At 44.3% G+C, this 20,672-nt stretch overlaps 2 protein-coding genes and 1 long non-coding RNA gene across 4 annotated transcripts; 2 read left to right on the top strand and 1 right to left on the bottom strand.

Moving 5' to 3' along the window:
• Nucleotides 1-397: 397 nt before the first annotated feature.
• On the top strand, nt 398-4,215 carry LOC134072773 (proline-rich protein 15). Of its 2 annotated transcripts, XM_062529611.1 has the most exons (4): nt 398-508; nt 894-1,020; nt 1,882-1,955; nt 2,334-4,215. In XM_062529611.1, the coding sequence occupies exon 4, from the start codon at nt 2,350-2,352 to the stop codon at nt 2,794-2,796; it is 447 nt and encodes a 148-aa protein (XP_062385595.1). In that variant the 5' UTR covers nt 398-508; nt 894-1,020; nt 1,882-1,955; nt 2,334-2,349; the 3' UTR covers nt 2,797-4,215. The 2 variants fall into 2 exon arrangements, with proteins under 2 accessions (XP_062385595.1, XP_062385594.1); XM_062529610.1 differs by lacking the exons at nt 398-508; nt 894-1,020 and having other exon boundaries at nt 1,677-1,955.
• Nucleotides 4,216-12,597: 8,382 nt separating this feature from the next.
• Nucleotides 12,598-15,041, top strand: LOC134072453 (uncharacterized). The gene is made up of 4 exons (XR_009937170.1): nt 12,598-12,663; nt 13,173-13,331; nt 13,532-13,633; nt 13,917-15,041. It is a non-coding gene; the product is annotated as an uncharacterized LOC134072453 (long non-coding RNA).
• aste1b (asteroid homolog 1b) lies at nt 14,630-20,201 on the bottom strand. The gene is made up of 5 exons (XM_062529151.1): nt 20,006-20,201; nt 17,957-19,395; nt 17,444-17,657; nt 16,494-16,686; nt 14,630-16,227 (listed from the first exon to the last, which is right to left on the bottom strand). Exons 1-5 carry the CDS (start codon nt 20,067-20,069, stop codon nt 15,855-15,857), a joined length of 2,283 nt encoding a protein of 760 aa, XP_062385135.1. The 5' UTR covers nt 20,070-20,201; the 3' UTR covers nt 14,630-15,854.
• Nucleotides 20,202-20,672: the final 471 nt, after the last annotated feature.

Consider the following 20,672-nt stretch of genomic DNA (forward strand, 5'->3'; position numbering starts at 1 on the left):
AAGAATGTGTCTGGTCTTCCCTGTTTTTTTTTTTTTTTTTTCAAAAGATACATCCCCAAGACAGACATCCCCACTCTCACATTCCATCACCAATGATGAAATCAGCACGTGTGAGGTGGGAGTGTGTACAGAGGAGGTTCCATCTAGTAGGATTCCTCTGTGTGCATGTGCGTATGTGTTTTGTGCGTGTGTGTGTGTGTGTGTGTGTGTGTGTGTGTGTGTGTGTGTGTGTGTGTGTGTGTGTGTGTGTGTGTGTGTGTGTGTGTGTGTGTGTGTGTGTGTGTGTGTGTGTGTGTGTGTGTGCAGTTTCTGTCCAGAAGGGAGTTCCCGAGGTATGTAGAAGGGCAGGTGCTGTGTAAATCATGAGCCGCATTCCACGCGCTCTATCAGATTGTTACCGAAACAAAACGTTGGATCCGTGACATTTCTCTCTCTTTCAACCTTTCTCTTTCAGCCTGGGAAATGGAGGGGGATGTAGCAACAGCTGTCACTAAGGAGAAGAGTCCTGGTAATTAATAACCTGACGGCATTGTCAGAATGTACAGTATAGGCTATCACTGGTTTCTTGTTTATAGTGCAGGGAATTTTCACATTTTCTAATATTGGTCAACTGTTTAAAGGAGTTGACTGTGATGCATATTGAGACAATATTCATTATTACTGCTGATGTTATAAATGTAAAAAGTTATTAATGCAATTTAATTGAATATGGTCTGTTTTGACAAATAATAGTAATAGGCTACAACAACTGAGTTCGTCTAGCTCAAGTGCCAGCATTCCGAGGTAGTGGTGTGGCACTGCCACTACAACAGTAGATGTTCGAGTTAGATCCATGCATTGCATTTTAAGTGCAGAATATGAGGATGTGTTTTTTTTCTCTGTTTGTGTCTTAGTGGGTGGCTTCTGGTGGTGTGCTGAATTAGGATATTTGCACCTGAATTCCCATCAGGCTCAAGCTGTGGTCTTATGTAGCCTACCCTCCAGCCAACCTTAATCACTACACTGCTTTAACCTTTGCAGGTGGGTTATAAGTTGAAATAAATGTAAATTGCAATACAAGGATTTATTTTAAATACACAATGAAAATTAGGACAATTCAGAGTCCCATTGCTGACCTCCTCAGGTGGCTGACTGAATAAATAAATAAATATCTCCCTCTGTGTGTGTGTGTGTGTGTGTGTGTGTGTGTGTGTGTGTGTGTGTGTGTGTGTGTGTGTGTGTGTGTGTGTGTGTGTGTGTGTGCGCGCGCGCGCGCGTTTGTGTGTGTGAGAGAGAGAGCGAGCGAGAGATACAAGAACCTACGCGTTTGTTAGTAACAAGAAGGAAACCCCGTCCTATTGGCTATCCGTCTGGCTATTTATTACAATGATAGCCTTCATATTCTTCATCAAACGATCGAGCACAAGATCGAGGTGTCAAGACTAGAGTGTCCTCATTTTGCATTTGCAAGATAGCCTCTCCATGCATATTTTCTAAACTTGGCATCTAGTATAAGTTTCACTGAAGACTACAGAATCACAAATTACAAGAGGTTCCTTAGCAACTGGCCCTGCCCAATCTGTTGTTAGAATACCTGAATGTAGACCTGTTCCACGTGACCGATTCTTTGGCCTCTCGACAAATGAGAAAAGAGGACAGGTGTTCTCGTGCTGGTTTCGGAGGCGGAATCCCGGTTAAAGTTGTCCGGTAAAATGCGATACCGTGCAGCTTATAAAGTTGTGGACTACATCGTAGTTGTTCAGTGATAACTCGGGTCTTGACTTATGGTGCAACTTCATCACATCAACTACACGCGTCTTTTAACTGTGACACTGTCACTATCAGAACAAAACATCAGTGAAGATTTTGACTGCGCCTGTCTCTCATTTCTTCAAATCTTAGTCCAGTTGTGATCTGGAGGCGACCCTATCAGTGACCTATTCATTGCATCCTGCTCTCCGATTGCAGTGTCTGAGGTAGGCTACTTTGTGTACGTGTGGGGGTGTTTTAGGCTAGCCTACTATGTTTATAGAACTAAGCTGACTTAAACTAACCACAGATTTGTAGACTATACATTTCCTATAATTTCCTATACATTTCCTAATCACTGATCACCATTGAATCAAAGTAGTTTAACACAAACATTTTATAGATACACATGGTGAGGATGCTGAGTGACATAACACCTTCTTGACAATGATGATGATATGGTAATTATATAGGCTACTATTGACAGTGGCATGCTACTACAGCCTCTGATTGTAGTTCATAGGAGTGATGATCTTAGGCCTAGGTTATTATTTTGATGGAGGAGAAATGTAGCTGAGTATGTGTGTGTGTTTGCATGTGTGCAGATTTCATCCCTCCAAGATGGCTGACAAAAGCCCTTGGTGGAGGTCATTCGTGGGCAAGAGAAGGAGTGCTGCCCGAGAGTCCGCCAGGGAGGCCATGCTCGCCCAGGAGCAGCAGCAGGCCCAGGCCCAGCTGCCCGCCCAGCCTCACACCTCCACACAGGCCCAGTCCGCCGAGAGCCCCCAGCAGGCCTCTGCAGAACTCACCCACACAACCGCCGCCGCGGACCACCCTCCGGCCACGGCCACAGAACCACAGAGGCCCTGCTCGGAGAAGAGGAGCAACAGCGTCGACGACCTGGAGCCCACCTTCAACGAGTCCACCAGCCGGCGCAACCTGCGCGTGTCCCGCTCGGGACGCTTCAAGGAGAGGAAGCGGGTTCGGGTGAGTCTGCTGCAGGACGAGGAGGAGCACGCCGAGAAGTCCTCCGATAAAGATGGTGCCAGCGCGCCACCAGGCCAATAGCACGGCTACAACTATACTGTCCTTCCTGCAGAGCGAGGCAGCAGAACTGTGCACTGTACCGTCCCCTCTGTCCCCCCAGGACTGTAGGACTAGCAGGGGGGGGAAGCCACAGCACACATCCATCCAAAGACTCTGTGAGCTATTTATGTACTTCTCAATTATACACTTAAATACTTAAATGTGTTTTTTTAATGAATGAGTTTGGAATGCTCCATACATCTGTCCATATGTGCGTTTAATTGTGAAAAGATGTTTAACTGAATGTTCAATTTAAAAGTGAAATGTTTTGAATTATAAGGGGTCATGGGTCATCCATGGGGTGTTACGTGTGTCCTCCAAACTCTCAACCTGGGATTTGACACTGTTTACTATATGGAATGGTAGATTATAATGATAGTCACGAGTCTTGAACAATTGTATTTCTCATGGACAAGACAACAGGAGTAGTCTACCTATAGAAATATTTCTGTCTCTGAGCCCACTACTAAATGTGTTTCTGTAGTCAGGGCTCTCTGGATTTATAAATCAAAACATGACTTGAAGATGCTTTGAAATTACATGACACTATCTTGTACAACTCATGAACTACTACACAGCTAACCTAGGGTTAATCTAGGATAAAGCGCTTGACAAATAATGTTAAACTATCATGTTGGTGCCTATAAATGTAATTGAATTGACATTTGATAGGATTATGTTTGAGAGATCTTGGGCACTGGTTGCATTCAGTAGATAGACTGTCCTAGGCCTGTGTGGGTACTTTGCTTTTCAGAAACATAATTTAAACCAAGTCTGACACAAAATACTATCAACTGTTTGTGTAACTCATTGTCTGCCTTTTAATTAGCATGTTTGTGAGTTATGAAAGTAATTTCATAGAAAAGCACTCAGAGAGCGCAGACCTCCGCCAAGCGAAAACATGACCGCCTCCTGGATCCAGACGTTGATACGGATCACTCCTAAAATGTAATAGTTTTTTCCTTGGGTTATTTCAAACCTTTCCTGAAACTTTCATCGAAATCCATCCATAACTTTATGAGTTATCTTGCTAACAGACAAACAAACCCTGATGAAAACATAACCTCCTTGACGGAGGTAATGAAATGTTATTAACTCATAAAGAACAGAAACCGTTCCAATGGACTGCACAGACAGAGGCAATGAGTAGATACAAGTTGCACACATTACCAAAACACAGAGATGCTTCAAAAATAGTACCTCAACGATTTCAGGAAGTTGAACTGTGACAAGTGTCCCTCAATATCAGACTGTACTCTCTATGGTCCATCCAAGGTTTTTTTTTATTTATTTTTTTAAGTGCATTCCCATTAGAGCAAATTTATTCTGCAAATGTTGGATTGACGGCACCACAACATTGGTGGATAAGAGTATCATTGATTAGAATGTAGACTTTGTTTCTTCATAAAATGAACAGCATAAATAAATGAGGGACAGATGCTTCATATGCTCAGCTTATGTCTCTTTGTGTGGCTCAAGAAATATAAACAGCTTACTTTTCAACTCAACTTCACATGCAGTGTTTTTCTTCCAGCATATTCAGGTCCTATATGGATTACTCATAAAACAACGTAGGCTATTACAATGTGTATTAAGAGTGTAATAACAGGTCTGCAGTCCCACATGAAAATAAGTAATATTGTAACCCCTGCAAAAGGTATAGGCCTATTTCAGCACCCCAGTCACGTACTTTACCTGTTGACAAAATGTGGACCAACAACAGTTTCCATTATCGCACACATTTACAATACAGTAAAGGTTAATCGTTTTACGTTTAGATTTGAAGGTTGGTGTCCAACAGACCGCAATGGCAAGTCATCTTTGCACACCCACTTGTAGCTTCCATTATTTGTTGGTGTGCAATGGTGTGGTTCAGGCCCCAGGAGTCGCAGTAGTCTACAGGCCCGTGTCGTTTATAGCATAGTGGTGCGTTATGTGGGAGAATTATTCAGGTGTCAGTGGAGCTGCCGTAGAACTGCGACAGCGTAGTAAGTGTAGTGTAATTGAGTAGGCTATATCATATCGGAAAATAACGTTACAGTCAGACGAATATTTGGGGCAATAACAATGCCATACGGTCTGTTTTGGACACGAAACTCGTCGTCGTGGGCTATTAATAACTCTGGCGTTGACACGAGTAAGTGAACTGTGTCTGGAGTGTCTGTTGCCTTCATCTCTATGCCCGGTTACTAGAAGCCGCTCCTGCTCAAACAATCTTATCTCGTCGACAAACGGAACACCGACAGTGTCTGAATTTAGGTGAGTGTTTTGAACACTTTTCATGAGTGCAAAATAGACCTGGAACGCGAGGGTATTCTGTTTCACATGCGAGCTTTCCACTCGTACGCTACGGGACAACTATGTCTTACCTTTCGCTTGGCTGCTGCAGCGACAGCAATGTCTATGGCAACAGTAGCCTAATGCATAGCTGTTGGCATAAATAACTTAAAAAGTTATGACAATTAGGCTACTTGTGAATGTCAGTGGCTGTCAGTGAACATGCAGAATATTTACGATTATTTGACGTATAGGCTACTGCAACTTACTCGGGCTTCGTTTCGACTATTTGTAATTTCACCCCCACTTCATGTCAATTAAGTTTTAGGAGTGTACGTGACCAAAGTTTAGGCTTACCTGAATACTGTCGCTAAAGGTATTCCGTGCGTAAATGCGCATTCCTTGAAACACTCGCAAACTTATCGAAGGGTGTTAATGTCGAAAATGATAGGAACTGACAGTAGTCAAAGCGCAAACCAACTTATTTGGTCAATGTGATAACTAGGTCTACTCAGTTAAATTTTTAATTAGTTTATTTGACTGAGTTGGGCCATCAACCCAGACCATCAACTATCATTCATTTGCAGAGCTAGCTTAAAGAAAAGATTGTATATTATATTGTATGTTTATTGCATTTCGACTTGTTTGGTTGTCTGTATCTTATCAGTAATTCCTTTATGCTTTAATTTAGGTCCAAATTCTAATGTTGTTATATTTAATCAATTTCATAGCCTTTGTGTGCATGTGTCTAGAGTTAGTCTTAAGAATATACATCTGCCTCTTCCTTCAATTGGGAACAGTTCCTATACGCCCACAAAAGATGGGCTCAAAAGGATCCAGTGTGTAGATTCTTCCAAAACAACCCTCATGGATTCGGACACTCACTGAATCCTCTCTGTATATGGACATCAAGTATGTGAGAGGCCTATCTAGAGGGCAAACAGCATCACTTCCCAAACAACACACTCCATTGTTCCCAGCGCCTACACTTCTACAGAGGGCCAGGGCCAGGCATTGTGGGAGTAAGGGGACGGTTCATCCTGAGACAGAGGGCGGTGTTCCTGCTGCTGATTCCTGTTGCTGTTGAAATTTCCTCCTGCCTCTGGTTCAATGGCGGCCACATAAGAGGCAGATGAGACCTGAGGGAGACCGTGATTGGCCCAGAGCTCCAGACTGTGACAGCTGACTCTAAAACAGCTACATCAGGTGTAGATCTGTAGCTGAGTCGGCTGCTCTGTGGAGTGTGTGCACTAATATATGCACTGAACCAGTGTGTGTGTGTGTGTGTGTGTTCTGCAGATTCTGGTGAGCTGTGATGCCTCTCCCACCACCACCACCCCCTCCTCCACCTGGTCCTCCTCCACCAGCGCCAGGCCCACCACCCCCACATCAGACGGCAGCAGCACCACAGGTAACAAAGCCAGGACACATGTAAAGACTATACGTGCACACAGCATGTGGCTCTGCTCATCCACCCAGCTAGAGTCTGTATTATTAATCAGAGATAAAATTACCTGGTCGCTCTCTCTCTCTCTCTCTCTCTCTCTCTCTCTCTCTCTCTCTCTCCCTCTCTCTCTCTCTCTCTCTCTCTCTCTCTCTCTCTCTCACACACACACACACACACACACACACAGTCAGTCAGCAGAAGGTATGCAGTGGCAAAGTGGTGTCAAATTTCCCTCTCTCCCTTTCCTTCTCTCTCTATCTGTGTGTCCCTCTCTTGTCCCTGTCCCCCTCCCTCAGCCATGGGAAAACGCCCTTTGCTTCTTAAAAGCCATTCATCCAACAACAGTGGAGCTGTAGAGTACTCTAGAACTAGGAGGTAGTGGAAGAACACTTGGTAACTGTCAGCATTGGAACACTGGGGTGTTGATACCATCCCGTTTGTCGTCTCTCATGTCATGTGTACAGTATGAGAGCAAACTCCAAGGTCCAATGCACTTTTGAGAAAACATACAAAACTGTCAAATAGCCACAATTCAAGTGTATGTATCTGTTTAAATAATACATAATATAATGTGTTAAATGTGTGATGGACATGTCAGATAGACCTTTTTGGTTCTCAGTCGACAAGCTGTGTGTCATAACCTCATAACAACACTGTGTTGTAATACTTGTGTGGAAAGCGTATAACGGTCTCTCAGCGTATAACTATCTCTCTCTCTCTCTCGCTCTCTCTCTCTCTCCCTCTCTCTCTCTCCCTCTCTCTCTCTCTCTCTCTCCCTCTCTCCGTCTCAGCCCAAGGCAGGCCATTCTACCCTGGGGTCATCAGAGCAGGGCGGTCGCAATGCTCTCCTGGCGGACATCCACAAAGGAATGTGTTTGAAGAAGGTCGCACAAGTTAATGACCGCAGCGCCCCGCAGCTTGACAGTAAGTGTCCACAGCCACTTCCTGTTTCCTGCCCACCCCTCCACAGCAGCTGATTGGGGGAAAAAACAAGCTGGACTATGAGAGCATGTTTTTAGATGGAGACTTCCTATTGAACTTCTAGGAAACCTCCCTTTAGTATATTTTTTGGCTTTTTGCCTTTATTAGTACAGGACAGTGAAGTGGTAGACAGGAAGCAAGTGGGAGAGAGAGATGGGGTGGGATCGGGACATGACCGCAGGCTGGATTCGAACCTGGGTCCCCGTGGGCACTCGGACCCGTAAATGGTACGAGCGCTGTAGCCTGCTGCGCCACAGCGCCCCCCGAAGAGTGATCCACTTCTAATACACATTTGTTGTCATACAAATATGAATATTTGATTAAAAAAAAAAGAAAACTATCTGCAACGATTTTAACGTATTGCTCCTGCTCATGTTGAGAAAAAAGTCAAACTCACATCTCCAGGTCTCCAGAATCAGCATAGTGCTCATGTGTACACAATACACAGACAATACATACTATTTTGAGAGAGGACACAATAAACAAGTAAAGCACAGATCGTATGCATGTTTTTTTCCCTTAAAATATCAGCTTCAAAGTCATAGATACCTTTAAGAGACAGAAGATAGCTGTCCTCACTATTGGCTGCAGTCTGTTCCTTTCTTGTCTCATGGCTGCTCTGAACCAGACTGTGATGGAAGTGCACAGGACAGGTTCAGTGTCTGCACTGTGTAACTGGCTCACCAGCCCCTATGGCGGACCATACTTCATCATACTTCTCAGGAAGTACGTCCTCTGCTGGGCTTTCTAAGGATGGAGTTAATGTGGGACCTCCTCAGGTCCTGAGAAATAGCTAGTTCCCAAGAACCTGAAGGTCGCCACAGTTAACAGAGGGGTGTCTTATTTTTTGAGTAGCAGGTGTGTGGATGCGACTTTACATTAATGAAAACATGTGATGTGAAGTGTAATATTTAGCAGTAATACAACATTATAAAAGTAATTAGGACTTGATGCTCTTTTAAACCATATATTTAATTCCTACTGCCAGACATGTTTCATGTTTCAAGCTCAATCTGTTTATGCATGTGTGTTGAGGTGTGTGTGTGTGTGTGTGTGTGTGTGTGTGTGTGTGTTTGTGCACACACATTCTAGAGATTCTGTATGTAATTGCTTTCACATGCTGTTGATGCCTTGTGGGATGGTGAGTGAGTCATGCGAGGGAAGGTTGGTTGCAGAGAGAGGAACACAGACTCCTTGTGGCATAGTTTCATCTCGATGAATAAATGTTAGTGTGCCCACATCAGCTCCTGGAAAGGAGAATCACGGCATGGAGTACGCCAGTGAAGCATAGCACGGGCACTCTACATCCCCCACGCTGATGCCAGTTACATGGGCATCTGTAATGCCCACAGGGCACCATATCAATACTCAAATGTAGGTTATAGAATAGAAAGAATAGAAAGAAACAAAAGAAAAAAGAAAGAAAGAAATCAAATGTTCTATTTCTTTACAATGTACTGAAGCAGTTACAAAAAGGGATATGGAAATCGAGTAGCACATTTCCACCCTAGACTGGGACCTCAACGATGGCAGTGAAGGCACTCTTGACCCTTTGGGGACTCAATGCCTGTTGATGTCTCCCTTCCCCTGTCCCTTCTTAGACTTGATCTTCACACCTCTCTTCTTTTTAACCCTGTGACATAGATATGGGTGTAGAAGACATTCAAATGAGATTATTTTTTTAAAATGGATTCATTTTGAATATTTTTTTAATTATGTATGTATGTTTGTATGTACAGTACCCTCCAGAATTATTGGCACCCTTGGTAAAAGTTGACTAAAAATAGGTCTAAAAAATTATCTTTAGGTGATTTATTGTACTCCCACAATGACAACAATGAGGAAAAATACACCCTGCAAGGGAAGCAAATTTATTCTGAGAAAAAGGAAAATCTCATAAAGAAATAAATGTTTTTAATAAAAACACGTCACTCACAATTATTGGCACCCCTACTTAAACCTCCCTTTGTCAATAAAACAGCATGTAATATTCTTCTCTGACACCCCATAAAGATTGAGAATGCAAAGTAAGGGATTTAAGACCATTCATCTTTACAAAACCTCCCCAGATCGTCCAGATTGCTAGGTCCATACTTGTGCATTCTTCTCGTTGACTCATCCCACTGTTTTTCTATGGAGTTTAGATCAGGGGACTGCTATGGCAATGTCTGAAGCTTGATTTTGTGTTCAGTAAACCATATTTGTTTTGATCTGTGCATTTGTTTTGGTTCATTGACCTGATGAATGATCCAATCATGACCAACTTTTAGGGCCTTGGCAGAGATTGTTTGATTTCCTTTGAAAATGTTCAGGTTTTTCTTGGTGTTCATGATGCCATGCACCTTAATTAGGTTCCCAAGGCCTTTGGGAATTAAAACAGCCCCACAATAGCACAGCCCCTCCACCATAATTCTGATTAGGCATGGGGTTCTTTTTAGTATAGTCATTCTTCTATGTACGCCAAAGACACCTTAAGTGTTTTTAGCAAAAGAGCATAATTTTATTTTCATCTGACAATAGACCACACTCCCAGACATGTCATGGTACCATTCAGTAACTCCTGCCATTTACATTGTTCATTAAATGACTCTACTGGCTTTAATCTGACATGCTGTCTAAATAATCTATTAGCAGTGAGGTCACTTTTGAAGATTTTTGGGGGGGACTTGGTGACCCCAAGATGATAGCTTTGTCTGTAACTCTCAACAGTGGTTCTTATGGATTTTTTTGCCTATCATACCATCCTCCATACTGTGCGTGGGAGCAAAATAGCCATGGGTCTTTGTCCAAGCATGTTTGCCACATTTCCAGATGATTAGAACCTTTTAGTCATCATTTTAACTGGAAATATAGGCATTTTCAACAAAATACCTAGTTTCCATAGACATTCTCTTACTTACAAATGTCAACACAATTTCTTTTCATTTCAATTTAGTGTATTCTCTTGTCTCTCCAATGTTGAAAAATTACTAGAGGATTTAGCCTCAGAGTGACTTCATTTTCATACCATAGTGAAAAAGAACGTCATGAACTACTTCTGAAAGTTCACAGACACTCTGATTTACTTTAAAACGTTGCATTTACATAGGAAAATGCTCCTGTTAAATGTTGTACATAATATGTTTCAGGGGTGCCAATAATTGTGAGCAAGCTGTTTTTGTTAAAAATATTTATTTCTTTATGAGATTTTCCTTTTTCTCAGAATAAATTTGCTTGCCTTGCAGGGTATATTTTTCCTCATTGTTTTCATTGTGGGAGTACAATAAATCACCTAAAGATTATTTTTTATACCTATTTTTAGTCAACTTTTACCAAGGGTGCCAATAATTCTGGAGGGTACTGTATGTATGTACTGTATTTGTTGGATGTTTGTATAGCTGCTGAAACACTTCAATTTTCCCTTGGGATTTATAACATATATCTATCTATCTATCTAATGCTAAATGTACTGTACATGTGTTGTTGCGTGCCAAGTACCATCATGCTTATTATTTACACAGTTGCATTGCGGGGCATGTCATAGAATACTTTGTAGTAATGGGTGTGATGGACTCGTGACAGTATACTGTATGTGTGTGTGTCCACAGACCCCAAAGGGACAGGCCAAAGATCCTTAATTATTGACAAGATAGAGCAACGTAATGCATCTCTATGGAAGCAAAATTCGAACAGTTCCGGTCTGCTTAAAGAGGCGTGTCGCAAAGACGTCATAGTGGGATATCGATCTCTGTCAGATTGGCAAGCAGTTCAGTTCGAATGTTAACAGGTCTGCTTAAAGGGGGATTTCGCCCCCCTCCCCTTTGCGAAGACAGAACGCGGAAATGATCGAACGTTTGCGCCTCTCGCTCCGCTTTAACCCTCTCTGGACAGGCCCAGTGCAGGGAGGCAGCTCAGGGTCAGGGGGGTCAGGAGGCTCAGGAGCGCCCCCTCTTGGAGGTCTGTTCGCTGGAGGCTTCCCCGTGCTCAGATCTGTAGCAAAGGGGGAATCTAAAACACCGCTGCACAACCCTGGTAAGACAAGCACACATGCAGGCGCGCACACACAACACACACACACACACACACACACACACACACACACACACACACACACACACACACACACACACACACACACACACACACACACACACACACACACAATGCAACAGCAAGAGATTACAATTATATGTCTATGTCTGTGTCTGTGTGAAGCTCTTTGAGTGGCCATTGTGCCAAAAGAGCATTACACATTCTTACTTACTAACACAATACATAGTTATACAGGCACATACACTGATGGAGGAAATACTTCAACTATTGAATGACTTGTGTAAGGGGAAAGTGCCAAAAACCTGCATGCAGAGAAGTTAGTCACAAGTGTCATGAGAATCTTATGTGTTTGTGCACTCAACTTGCTACTCAGACATAATAAAAAGGTGTGTGTGTGTGTGTGTGTGTGTGTGTGTGTGTGGGTGTGTGTATATCAGTATCCCGGTCAGGCTCATCTCTATGTCTGAGGCAGCCCCTGTGGAACCCTCCAGTGAATTCCGGGGATTTCCGTGGCAGTGCTCCAGATCTGTCCACGTCCCACAAGCCCCTGGAGAGGAGATGGTCTCGGCCCTCCCCGACTACGTCAGCCCCTCCACCCCCTCCGCCCCTGTCTGCGCCCTCCAGACCTCCATCCTCAGGCCCTCCGCCGCCTCCTCCATCCTATCTCTCCTTAGAGAGACCAAAGACTTGCCCTCCACCCTTACCCACCTGTCCTCCTCCTCCACCCCCACCAGCCGCCACCTACGTCACCAGACCCAACTGGTTACCCGTCCAGCAGCCCATCGTGCCGTCCACTCCCCCTCCGCCCCCACCCCCACCTCCAGCACCCTCCCTCCCACCCAACTACTCCGCGGGTGCCTACTACCCCTCTCCTGAGCCCCAGGAGCGAGTAGATGCATTCCCCCCTCCACCTCCACCTCACCCCTCCTCATACACCCCGAGCTGTCCCTCCTATCACCCCCCTCCTCCTCCACCTCCTCCTCCGCCGCCTCCTCCATCTAAACTGCCTCCTTCCCACCCGGCCCCCTACAGGCCTGCTGTCCCCCCCCTGCCCCCCACCTACCCCTCCACAGCTCCCTGCAGACGGCCCCCAGCCATACCATGCCTTTCAGGTAGGCCTACTACGCTACTCTACTCTATGGAAGCCTGTATATATTAGGGCTGTACAATTAATCAAATTCGTCAAATTAATCAAATTAATCGAGATTATGATTTCCAACAATTATGAAAATAACATAATCAAAATATAATGATTATTTTGCAACATTCAGTTTCATAACAATACTCTCCTTTTGTCATGAGTTGTCGTGTGCATTATATCTTAACATTTTTCCTATTAGATCATATTCCAAATTCAATTTAAAAATGAAAATTTTTTTTTTAATATGGATGATAGTTACAAAATCACTGAGCAAACACGTTTAATAATCATGATCTCAATATTGAACAAAATAATCGTGATAATGATTTTTACCATAATCGAGCAGCCCTAGTCTATATTGCCAGGGCAGCATGAGTAAATGTACAGTACATCTCTAGTGTGTTTATCATTTCCATATTGACTGGTATTTGTATGACCACTAGATGTAGCTTGATCATGTGCCATGTGACTGTGTAACAGGTGTTGCAAGACTAGGCCTGCCTCCTGCTCCACCTGCACGATCTCCAACCACAGAATTGTCTGGCTACGCTTTCTTGCCTCCTCCTCCTCCACCTCCCCCTCCACCTATCTACCAAACCCAGTTTTCCAGTCAGGGGAATGGCCATCTGCACAGCCTGGGTAAGCAATGCGTCTGCTGTGGAAAATGATTCCAGCATCAGCGGCATATTTACACGGCACATTTTTAATTGCAAGGCAAAGGTACTAAACGTATGCATTGCATATGTGTAGGCTGACTTATACTGTGAGCCCACAGAGTTAGTGAGAGTGAGAGACTTAGAATGTTTTAGACAGATAATTATGTTCTGATTCTTTTTCAGATGACTTTGAGTCCAAATTTCAGTTTCACCCCTTGAAAGACTTGCCGCCACCCAAGGAGTTCTTTCCATTTCCACGGATTTACCCGAGCAAGTTGAACCGAGGTAATAAAGCACAAAACCAGCTGTTTCTCTCTGTTTATAAGCTCATCCTCTCTTGTGGACTGATGAACACTCAAATACAGTATCACAAGCATTAAGATATGATGGGTAGAAAGCTTATTTTAAGACAGTCATCTTTCTAAACATTCCATGTTTGTCTCCTTGATATTAGATGGGATGATTGGTTGACAACATTGGGTTTGCAGTCATTGTGTCAAAGAGGTTTGTGAAAATGTATTTTACAATAAATCTGTAGGAGACGTAAACCCTTTTACTTTTTTAACAGTGTCACCAAAGCCACCGCCAATCAGGACTCACCTACGTTGAATGGCTTTTGGACTTACCTGCAGTGAAAGGCTTATAGACTCACCTGTGGTGAATGGCATGTCTTCCACCTCCTCCCCATCTCAGAGGCATCGTCTGAAATCAGCCAGCGTCTGAGTAACTGACATCCACATTTACAACTTCACAGCAAAACCAAAGAACTGCAGAATCTAGTAGGCAGATGAGTGATGTCTGAAGGCTGTTCAAATAAGTAGAGTGAAGTGAGAAATGAATAACCTCTGTTGATTTGTAGCTACAATCAGCACCTTGTAAGCACACAAGACATCTCTTGGGCCAATACTGACTAGCAACACTCAGGTCTACATGATTTTGATACTCTATGGGTTTTATGTAGTCAGTTAAATTGTCCAAAATGTAACTACTTTTATAAAAGTTACAGCAAGAAAGCAGGATGTTTCCATTTTATAGGTCGTTATGCATTTCAGCTCCTTGGATATCATGTGGTTCTGTAACAGTAGATTCTTTACACTGGCCATTAACAGGAATGATGAATCCTGCATTTTGTTGTTGTGACTGATGAATCTATTTTGTCTCTGTACTTATTTGTTTGTGACACATATTGCTTGTAAGGCAGAAACTGAACTGACTTCTGTATATACGTTCCCCGTTCCACCTTTGTGATAATCAACCAAACAGATTCATTGGAGGCAATGCCACCTTCTGGAATACATTTTTATTTCAGGGGATGTAAACCACATTTTTCACCAGAGTAGATACAAGTTTGAGCCCCTCTCATCCAAACAATATTGTACTCTGATTTAATAGCTGTATTGTCAAAATGGTAATGCAGGAAAAGCTGAATTATTATGAATACCAAAAAAATATGAATACCATTGGTGGTCATATGAATTTCTGGCTTGAGAGTTTATATTGACTATTTGTTTTCATCCATCCTCATGTAATGTGAAGTTTGTTGTTGATGTTAAGATTATTCGTTGACATAAAGATATTCATTTCATCAGTAATAATTAATTGTAATGACAATAACAATATAATTACATGATTAACATTTTTAAAATGTTTCAGTAAGAGAATAAATGTTAAATGTGAATTTGATTTTAAATAATGTGTTTTACCTGCTTCACAATGAATGCATTAACTTACATGTGATTGTGGATAAAGGCATTTTTGTATGACATAAAACATTGCAATAGAAATAGGCAAAGATCAGAGGCAAAAGCACTGGCATGGATAACCAGCCACATTTGGTCCATAAGATGCCAGTAATGTGTAAGTATTTTATGGCAAAGGTTCTATAATCAGGAATAATCAGGAAGGACATGAGGGATCAGCGCACCATGTGTTCTTTAAAATTCCCTTCGGAAGACTTGAGCTCATGGGTTAAATTAATTCTGAGATTCTGCACACTAAAAAGCAGCTATTCATGAAGAGCAGATGGAAGTACCACGAAAGGCACAACTGGCTGCCAGAAAAAAATTAATAGCATCAATTTGTAAACAAACAAAGCTTATTTGTAGGCAAATTCTGGCAGCTGCAGCCTGTGGGCACATCACGTCTGAAAAAGCACCTTGTACTTAACAACTCGTAAGGCCAAGTTGTAGACCTAAAATGAAAGACATGTAAAACCACAAGACAAGTAGGTCACTTCTTTTCCCGCAGATAAAGTGTCAATCCTTGGTTGATTAAAACATACAACATTGTAGATATAAAACCCACTGTATTATTTTAGCTGCCCAGAGATGCCCTGCATTAACCTACAGTATACCACTGAGCTGCTGTCATAGGCAGTGTGTATAAGACTGGGTTACTTTAAGAAACTTGATCGACAGTAAAGTCAGAGTCCAGCACGCCTCACAGCCCTGCTCTGAGAGAACCCGTTTCAAATGTCTGTTTAAAGGCACCAACAGAATTAACAAGCTTATTCGTCTTCGTCATCTTCGTCTTCATCACTCATCAACATGGCAAAGCGGTTGTTCAGACCACGATCATCAGCTCGTTGGCCTCTTCCTCTCTGCCCTTGACCCCTCCCTCTCTGCCCTTGACTCCTCCCTCTTGGCCCCTGGCCTCTCCCTTGCGGCGGTTGCTTCCTCTTTCCCCTTCCCCTGCTCCTGACCCCCGAGGAAGATGATCCAGGAGGGCCGTTGGGGCCCGGGTCACCCAGCTGTTGCGTGGCCTCCATTAGAGAAGAGAAGAGCTGCCCAGGTAAGGGATCCCCGGCCAAGAGAGCTTCTACAGGAACCCCCTGTCTCAGCGCTGCCTGCACGGCATGAAGCAGAGTCCCACTGAACAACCTTGAGGCCAAACAGAATGAGAACAAGGGAGATAAAAAAAAAAAGAGAACGAGTTGAACTTGTGTAACGGCAACCACTCGTCACAACAAAACTCTGCTCAGATAGACTTGTTTTCTTTGTAACTTGTGATTCACAGCCCTCTGGCTGAAGCACACTAAAGCCCATACAGAGCTAGAGAGTTGACACATTAAACCTTGAGAGGGCACAGTAGCGATTGGGTAAAGCATCACTGGAAAGTGGATTATTGTTGGGACTGGATACACTACCAGGCACATGGAGGATCTGGAAGGGGGCAACACAGCAGCTGGTTGAGACAGAGCGCTGCCCACATGCAGGACTGCCACTGGCTGAGAGCGTGGGCCACCTCCAGGTTCAGCCCTCGGCGCTCCTTCCTCTGGAGGCGGAGCTGATGGAGCCGCTGGAGAACGGAAGCAACACCAGGCCTGCTGCACACGGGATCTGACAGAGACACACATCAGAGAGAATGAAACATACAGAACATGGTTATGGTTATGGTTATGGTTATGGTTATGGTTATTTAGCAGACGCCTTTGTCCAAAGCGACATACAAATAAATAACAATACAAATTAAATAACAGTGAACAATTACAAAAAGGGGGAATAGCAATATTATCAATAAAACAATCAATTAAGCACTAACCTAAAGAGAAATAAAACAATGAAATGAGAATAGCAATCAAATAAGTCACTCAGTTAATTATATAATAACAATAACTATAGCATGGTAAGGCTAAATTTAAGGACAATAGCAGAATAAATGTCAAATTCTAACAATGGACAAATTATAACAAAACAATACTATAATACAAACCATAACACATAACAAACGCTCAAAAGACTACATACAGTATATAGAATATATACTATACTGTATATACTATGCTATATACAGAACACCCAGTGATATCCGCTACGGTTCTTACTTACACCAAGTTGAAAAACAATGGATGGTTCATCCACTAATAGGGAACGTGAGCTGGGTTTAGACCGTAGTGAGACAGGTTAGTTTTACCCTACTGATGGTGTGTTGTCGCAATGGTAATCCTGCTCAGTACGAGAGGAACCGCCGGTTCAGTGGTCTGAACAATGACACATACAGAACACCCAGTGAAATCCACTACGGTTCTGTCTCACACCAAGTTGAAAAAACGACTGCAGAGTAAAATCAGTAGGACACTCGGGCTATTTTTTTGACCTGCTGTGATGGTCCTGCGGTAGCCCAGCTCCCCAAACGTAAGGCCCAGAATCACGGCCTGTAGGATGGTGGGCTCAGGCCGAGGCTTGGAGTGCTGCAGCCAGAAAGAGGTCACACACATGGGGAGCCTGAGGGTGGAGGGCACTGTGGCCAAGGCACGCTCTTCAATATGAAGCACTCTCAGCAGCACCTGCACACGCACAGACACTGGCGTCTGGAGAGGGAGAGAGGAAAAAAAAACAAAGTCTGAAACCAGAGGCTGTTTTTTTAAAATGACACAGCTGCTCTGCCATTTAAGAGTAAAAAACATGTACCGATATACATTATTCACATAGCAGCCAGGCACATATTTTCTGTGCATATTTTCATACTGTTACCATGAGTCTGTGTATGAGTATTTGTATATTAGACCATACATACATACATACATGCACACATACATACGGCATACAACATTAATCAGTTGTAAAGAGTTCTGTGAGCAGGCACATTGTGTCCATTCATGCGTAGTACCTGGTCCATCATCTCCATCATCGCGTGAGGAGAGCCGCTCGGGTGAACAGGGTGGACTGTGCTTTTGGACAGGTTGAGATCACAACGGTCGTACTCCACCACGGCGGGGCCGATGTGACCACAACTCTCCGCTTCTGACTGGCCCTCGTGTCCACCACCACCACCACCACCACCGCCGCTCTTCCCCCTGCTGCACCGTCCTCCTCTTCCTCCTCTTCCTCGGCTCGTAGGAGCCTGGGGCGGTGATGAATGCGGGCGCCCGAGGAGAAGCAGCCCGTAGAAAGCCTGCCGAATGGCCAGCGAGGTGCAGTGGCTGCTGGGTAACCTGCAGTTTTCCACCTGGGCGAGCAGCATCACCCTCTGGAGCACCAGCACGTCCTGGACCACAGAGGGCAACTTGCCTGTGACGATCCCCCGCAAGAGCCACTGTGGCTGGGCAGCGAGTATTTCAGGGACCTCCATGGAGCCTGGAAGTGGGTTCAAACCTCCGGAGAAGAACTGCGCCAAGCTGCTTCGAGGCGGGAGAGTGTAGTCCTGCATCCCCGCGGAGAACACAGACGTGGCGTCTCTCTTCGGCTCTCGTCCTCCTCCGTCGAGCTCCAGCACCTCCTCCAGGGCCTCGGCAGGGCTGCGGAACTGAGCCAGCCACAGGAGGAGGCCCTCGGCCTGGGGGTTCCCCTTCCTCCCCGCCGCCACCGCGGGCAGCTCCACGCGGCTGAGGAACAGCTGTTTGAGGTGAGCGGGGGTGTAATCGTTGCCCATGATCACGGCAAACAACGGCAGCATCTGCGGGGTCAGCCCCTTGAAGTGGGAGCAGAGGCGCTGCGCGGTGTAGCAGCGGGCCGAGACGAAACGATGCGACGACGGGGCCTGCTTGCCTACCGCCACACTGGCCCACTGGAAGTGCCTGAAGGGCAGGTAGCCCCCGCGCAGGTCAAATATGTAGAAGTCACTGTCATTGGTCAGCACGGGGCAGCCCCACTGGCTTGCCAGGGTCGCGATCTCCATGTCGGCCTCTGCTGGGCACTGGAAGAAGGGAACGGACAACTCCGAGAGCAGCTGCATGAAGACGGCCTTGGTGAGCAGGGGAAGCACAGACCCGTTGGTTCCGCGGGAGAGGTTGTTGGCGTCGTGGATGGACCGGTTGGCGCGCTGCCGGAAGGTGGCGAACTTCTTGTCGCTCTCGTCCATCCCTCCGTCCAACACCACGAAGGGCTGGATCCTGCAGGTGAAGAGCGCGGCGAAGAAGTGGCGCACCTGCTCTGCGAACGCCTCATACTCCCCGCCGCACTGCTGGTCTGCGCCACAGCCGAAATACAGGCTGTAGTACAGGCTGCTGCCATCGATCACCAGCCGAGTGTCCTGCAGACGCACGTTAACGAGGAAGCGGCGGTCCTTCTCTATGTAGGTGGTGAGGCCATGCACCCCCATGGCATGACCTTGGACAAAAAAAGAGGCAGAGAACAGGAAACTCTCAATGATCAAGCAAGAAAAAAAATGCTGACTTCACCTGGCCAATCAACCAGTGCTGAGCAATTTATGTCAAAAATATAGAATGTCAGCAGCGAACAGGGTTCTTCACATTCATTTAAAAAGCTGTAGCTCCTGAGCCAGAGAGGATGTTCTTGCCCAAGACTTGCAACATGAAATAACACTTGGCCAATATCACAGTTAGGGAACTGAGGGGAAAAGGAGATAAATCGAATGCCACGGTTATCATATTATGCCACTTGGTAGGACGGATATACTTGTTATATCATTGTAATGGCTGGAGAGCTGTGACAGCACGTACACAGAACATAAACAACCATGAGGATCACGGTAAACTGAAATGTAAGCATACATTCAGGGACGTCAGGGTATGGTTTTACATGACCTTTTACCCATTAATTTAAGTCTGAGTATGCATTAACATATTGCATTGCAACTGTGTTCTCAAGTTTCTCAGCTTTAATGGTAAACGGTTAGTTCAGGTCATTCACCTATCGATCATTGTTGGAGGTATTGACCTAATAACGTTAAAAGAAAACAAGGGGAACGCAAACTTACAAGTATGACCGTTTCTATCCCTTCTGAACACTTTCCCCTTTTCCTTTGAGGTAACTCTTCGCATGTATTATGGACCCGACATCAGAGGACTTTTAGATATGTTTCGGACATGCCTAAGTAACGGACGAATAGTCTATCAAATGCCATAAAATTGAGCAATTTCGTCCTACCAGGAAATGTCACGTTTATTTTCTACTTCTAGTCTTCTTTGGCTCTTGCTTCAACTACATCAATTCACCTTACTGGACACTAGCACCACCTAGTGGACTGGAATCTAAGCAGCAGGTGCAGAAAGGAATCCAGTCAGTCATTAGAGCCCGTCTACGGATCTCTGGTGTCATTCAAAACGCTCCTTATTTGAAGTAGGCGATCATCACATACTCCATTGTCCTACTACTGGGAAATCCTACATTCCTTGATTTAACTTACAACCTCAAAAAACATATATCCAAAATCTAGTAAAATAGCATTTGCATAGATCATTTTTTCATTCAGTGTGTGTCTAGATATAACACACTTGGTGCTTTTATAAGAATTCAAATAAAGAAAAAAATAACATATTCTAGTTTCCAAAAGAATGTCTATTGGTTTCCACTCTAAATGTCCAGTTTGCATTTTTTTCTAAAAATAATTAACATAAAACATTCTATTTGGTTAGGTATTCAAT

This window comes from Sardina pilchardus, chromosome 24 (genome assembly GCF_963854185.1).
Source record: "Sardina pilchardus chromosome 24, fSarPil1.1, whole genome shotgun sequence".
Taxonomy (NCBI): domain Eukaryota; kingdom Metazoa; phylum Chordata; class Actinopteri; order Clupeiformes; family Clupeidae; genus Sardina; species Sardina pilchardus.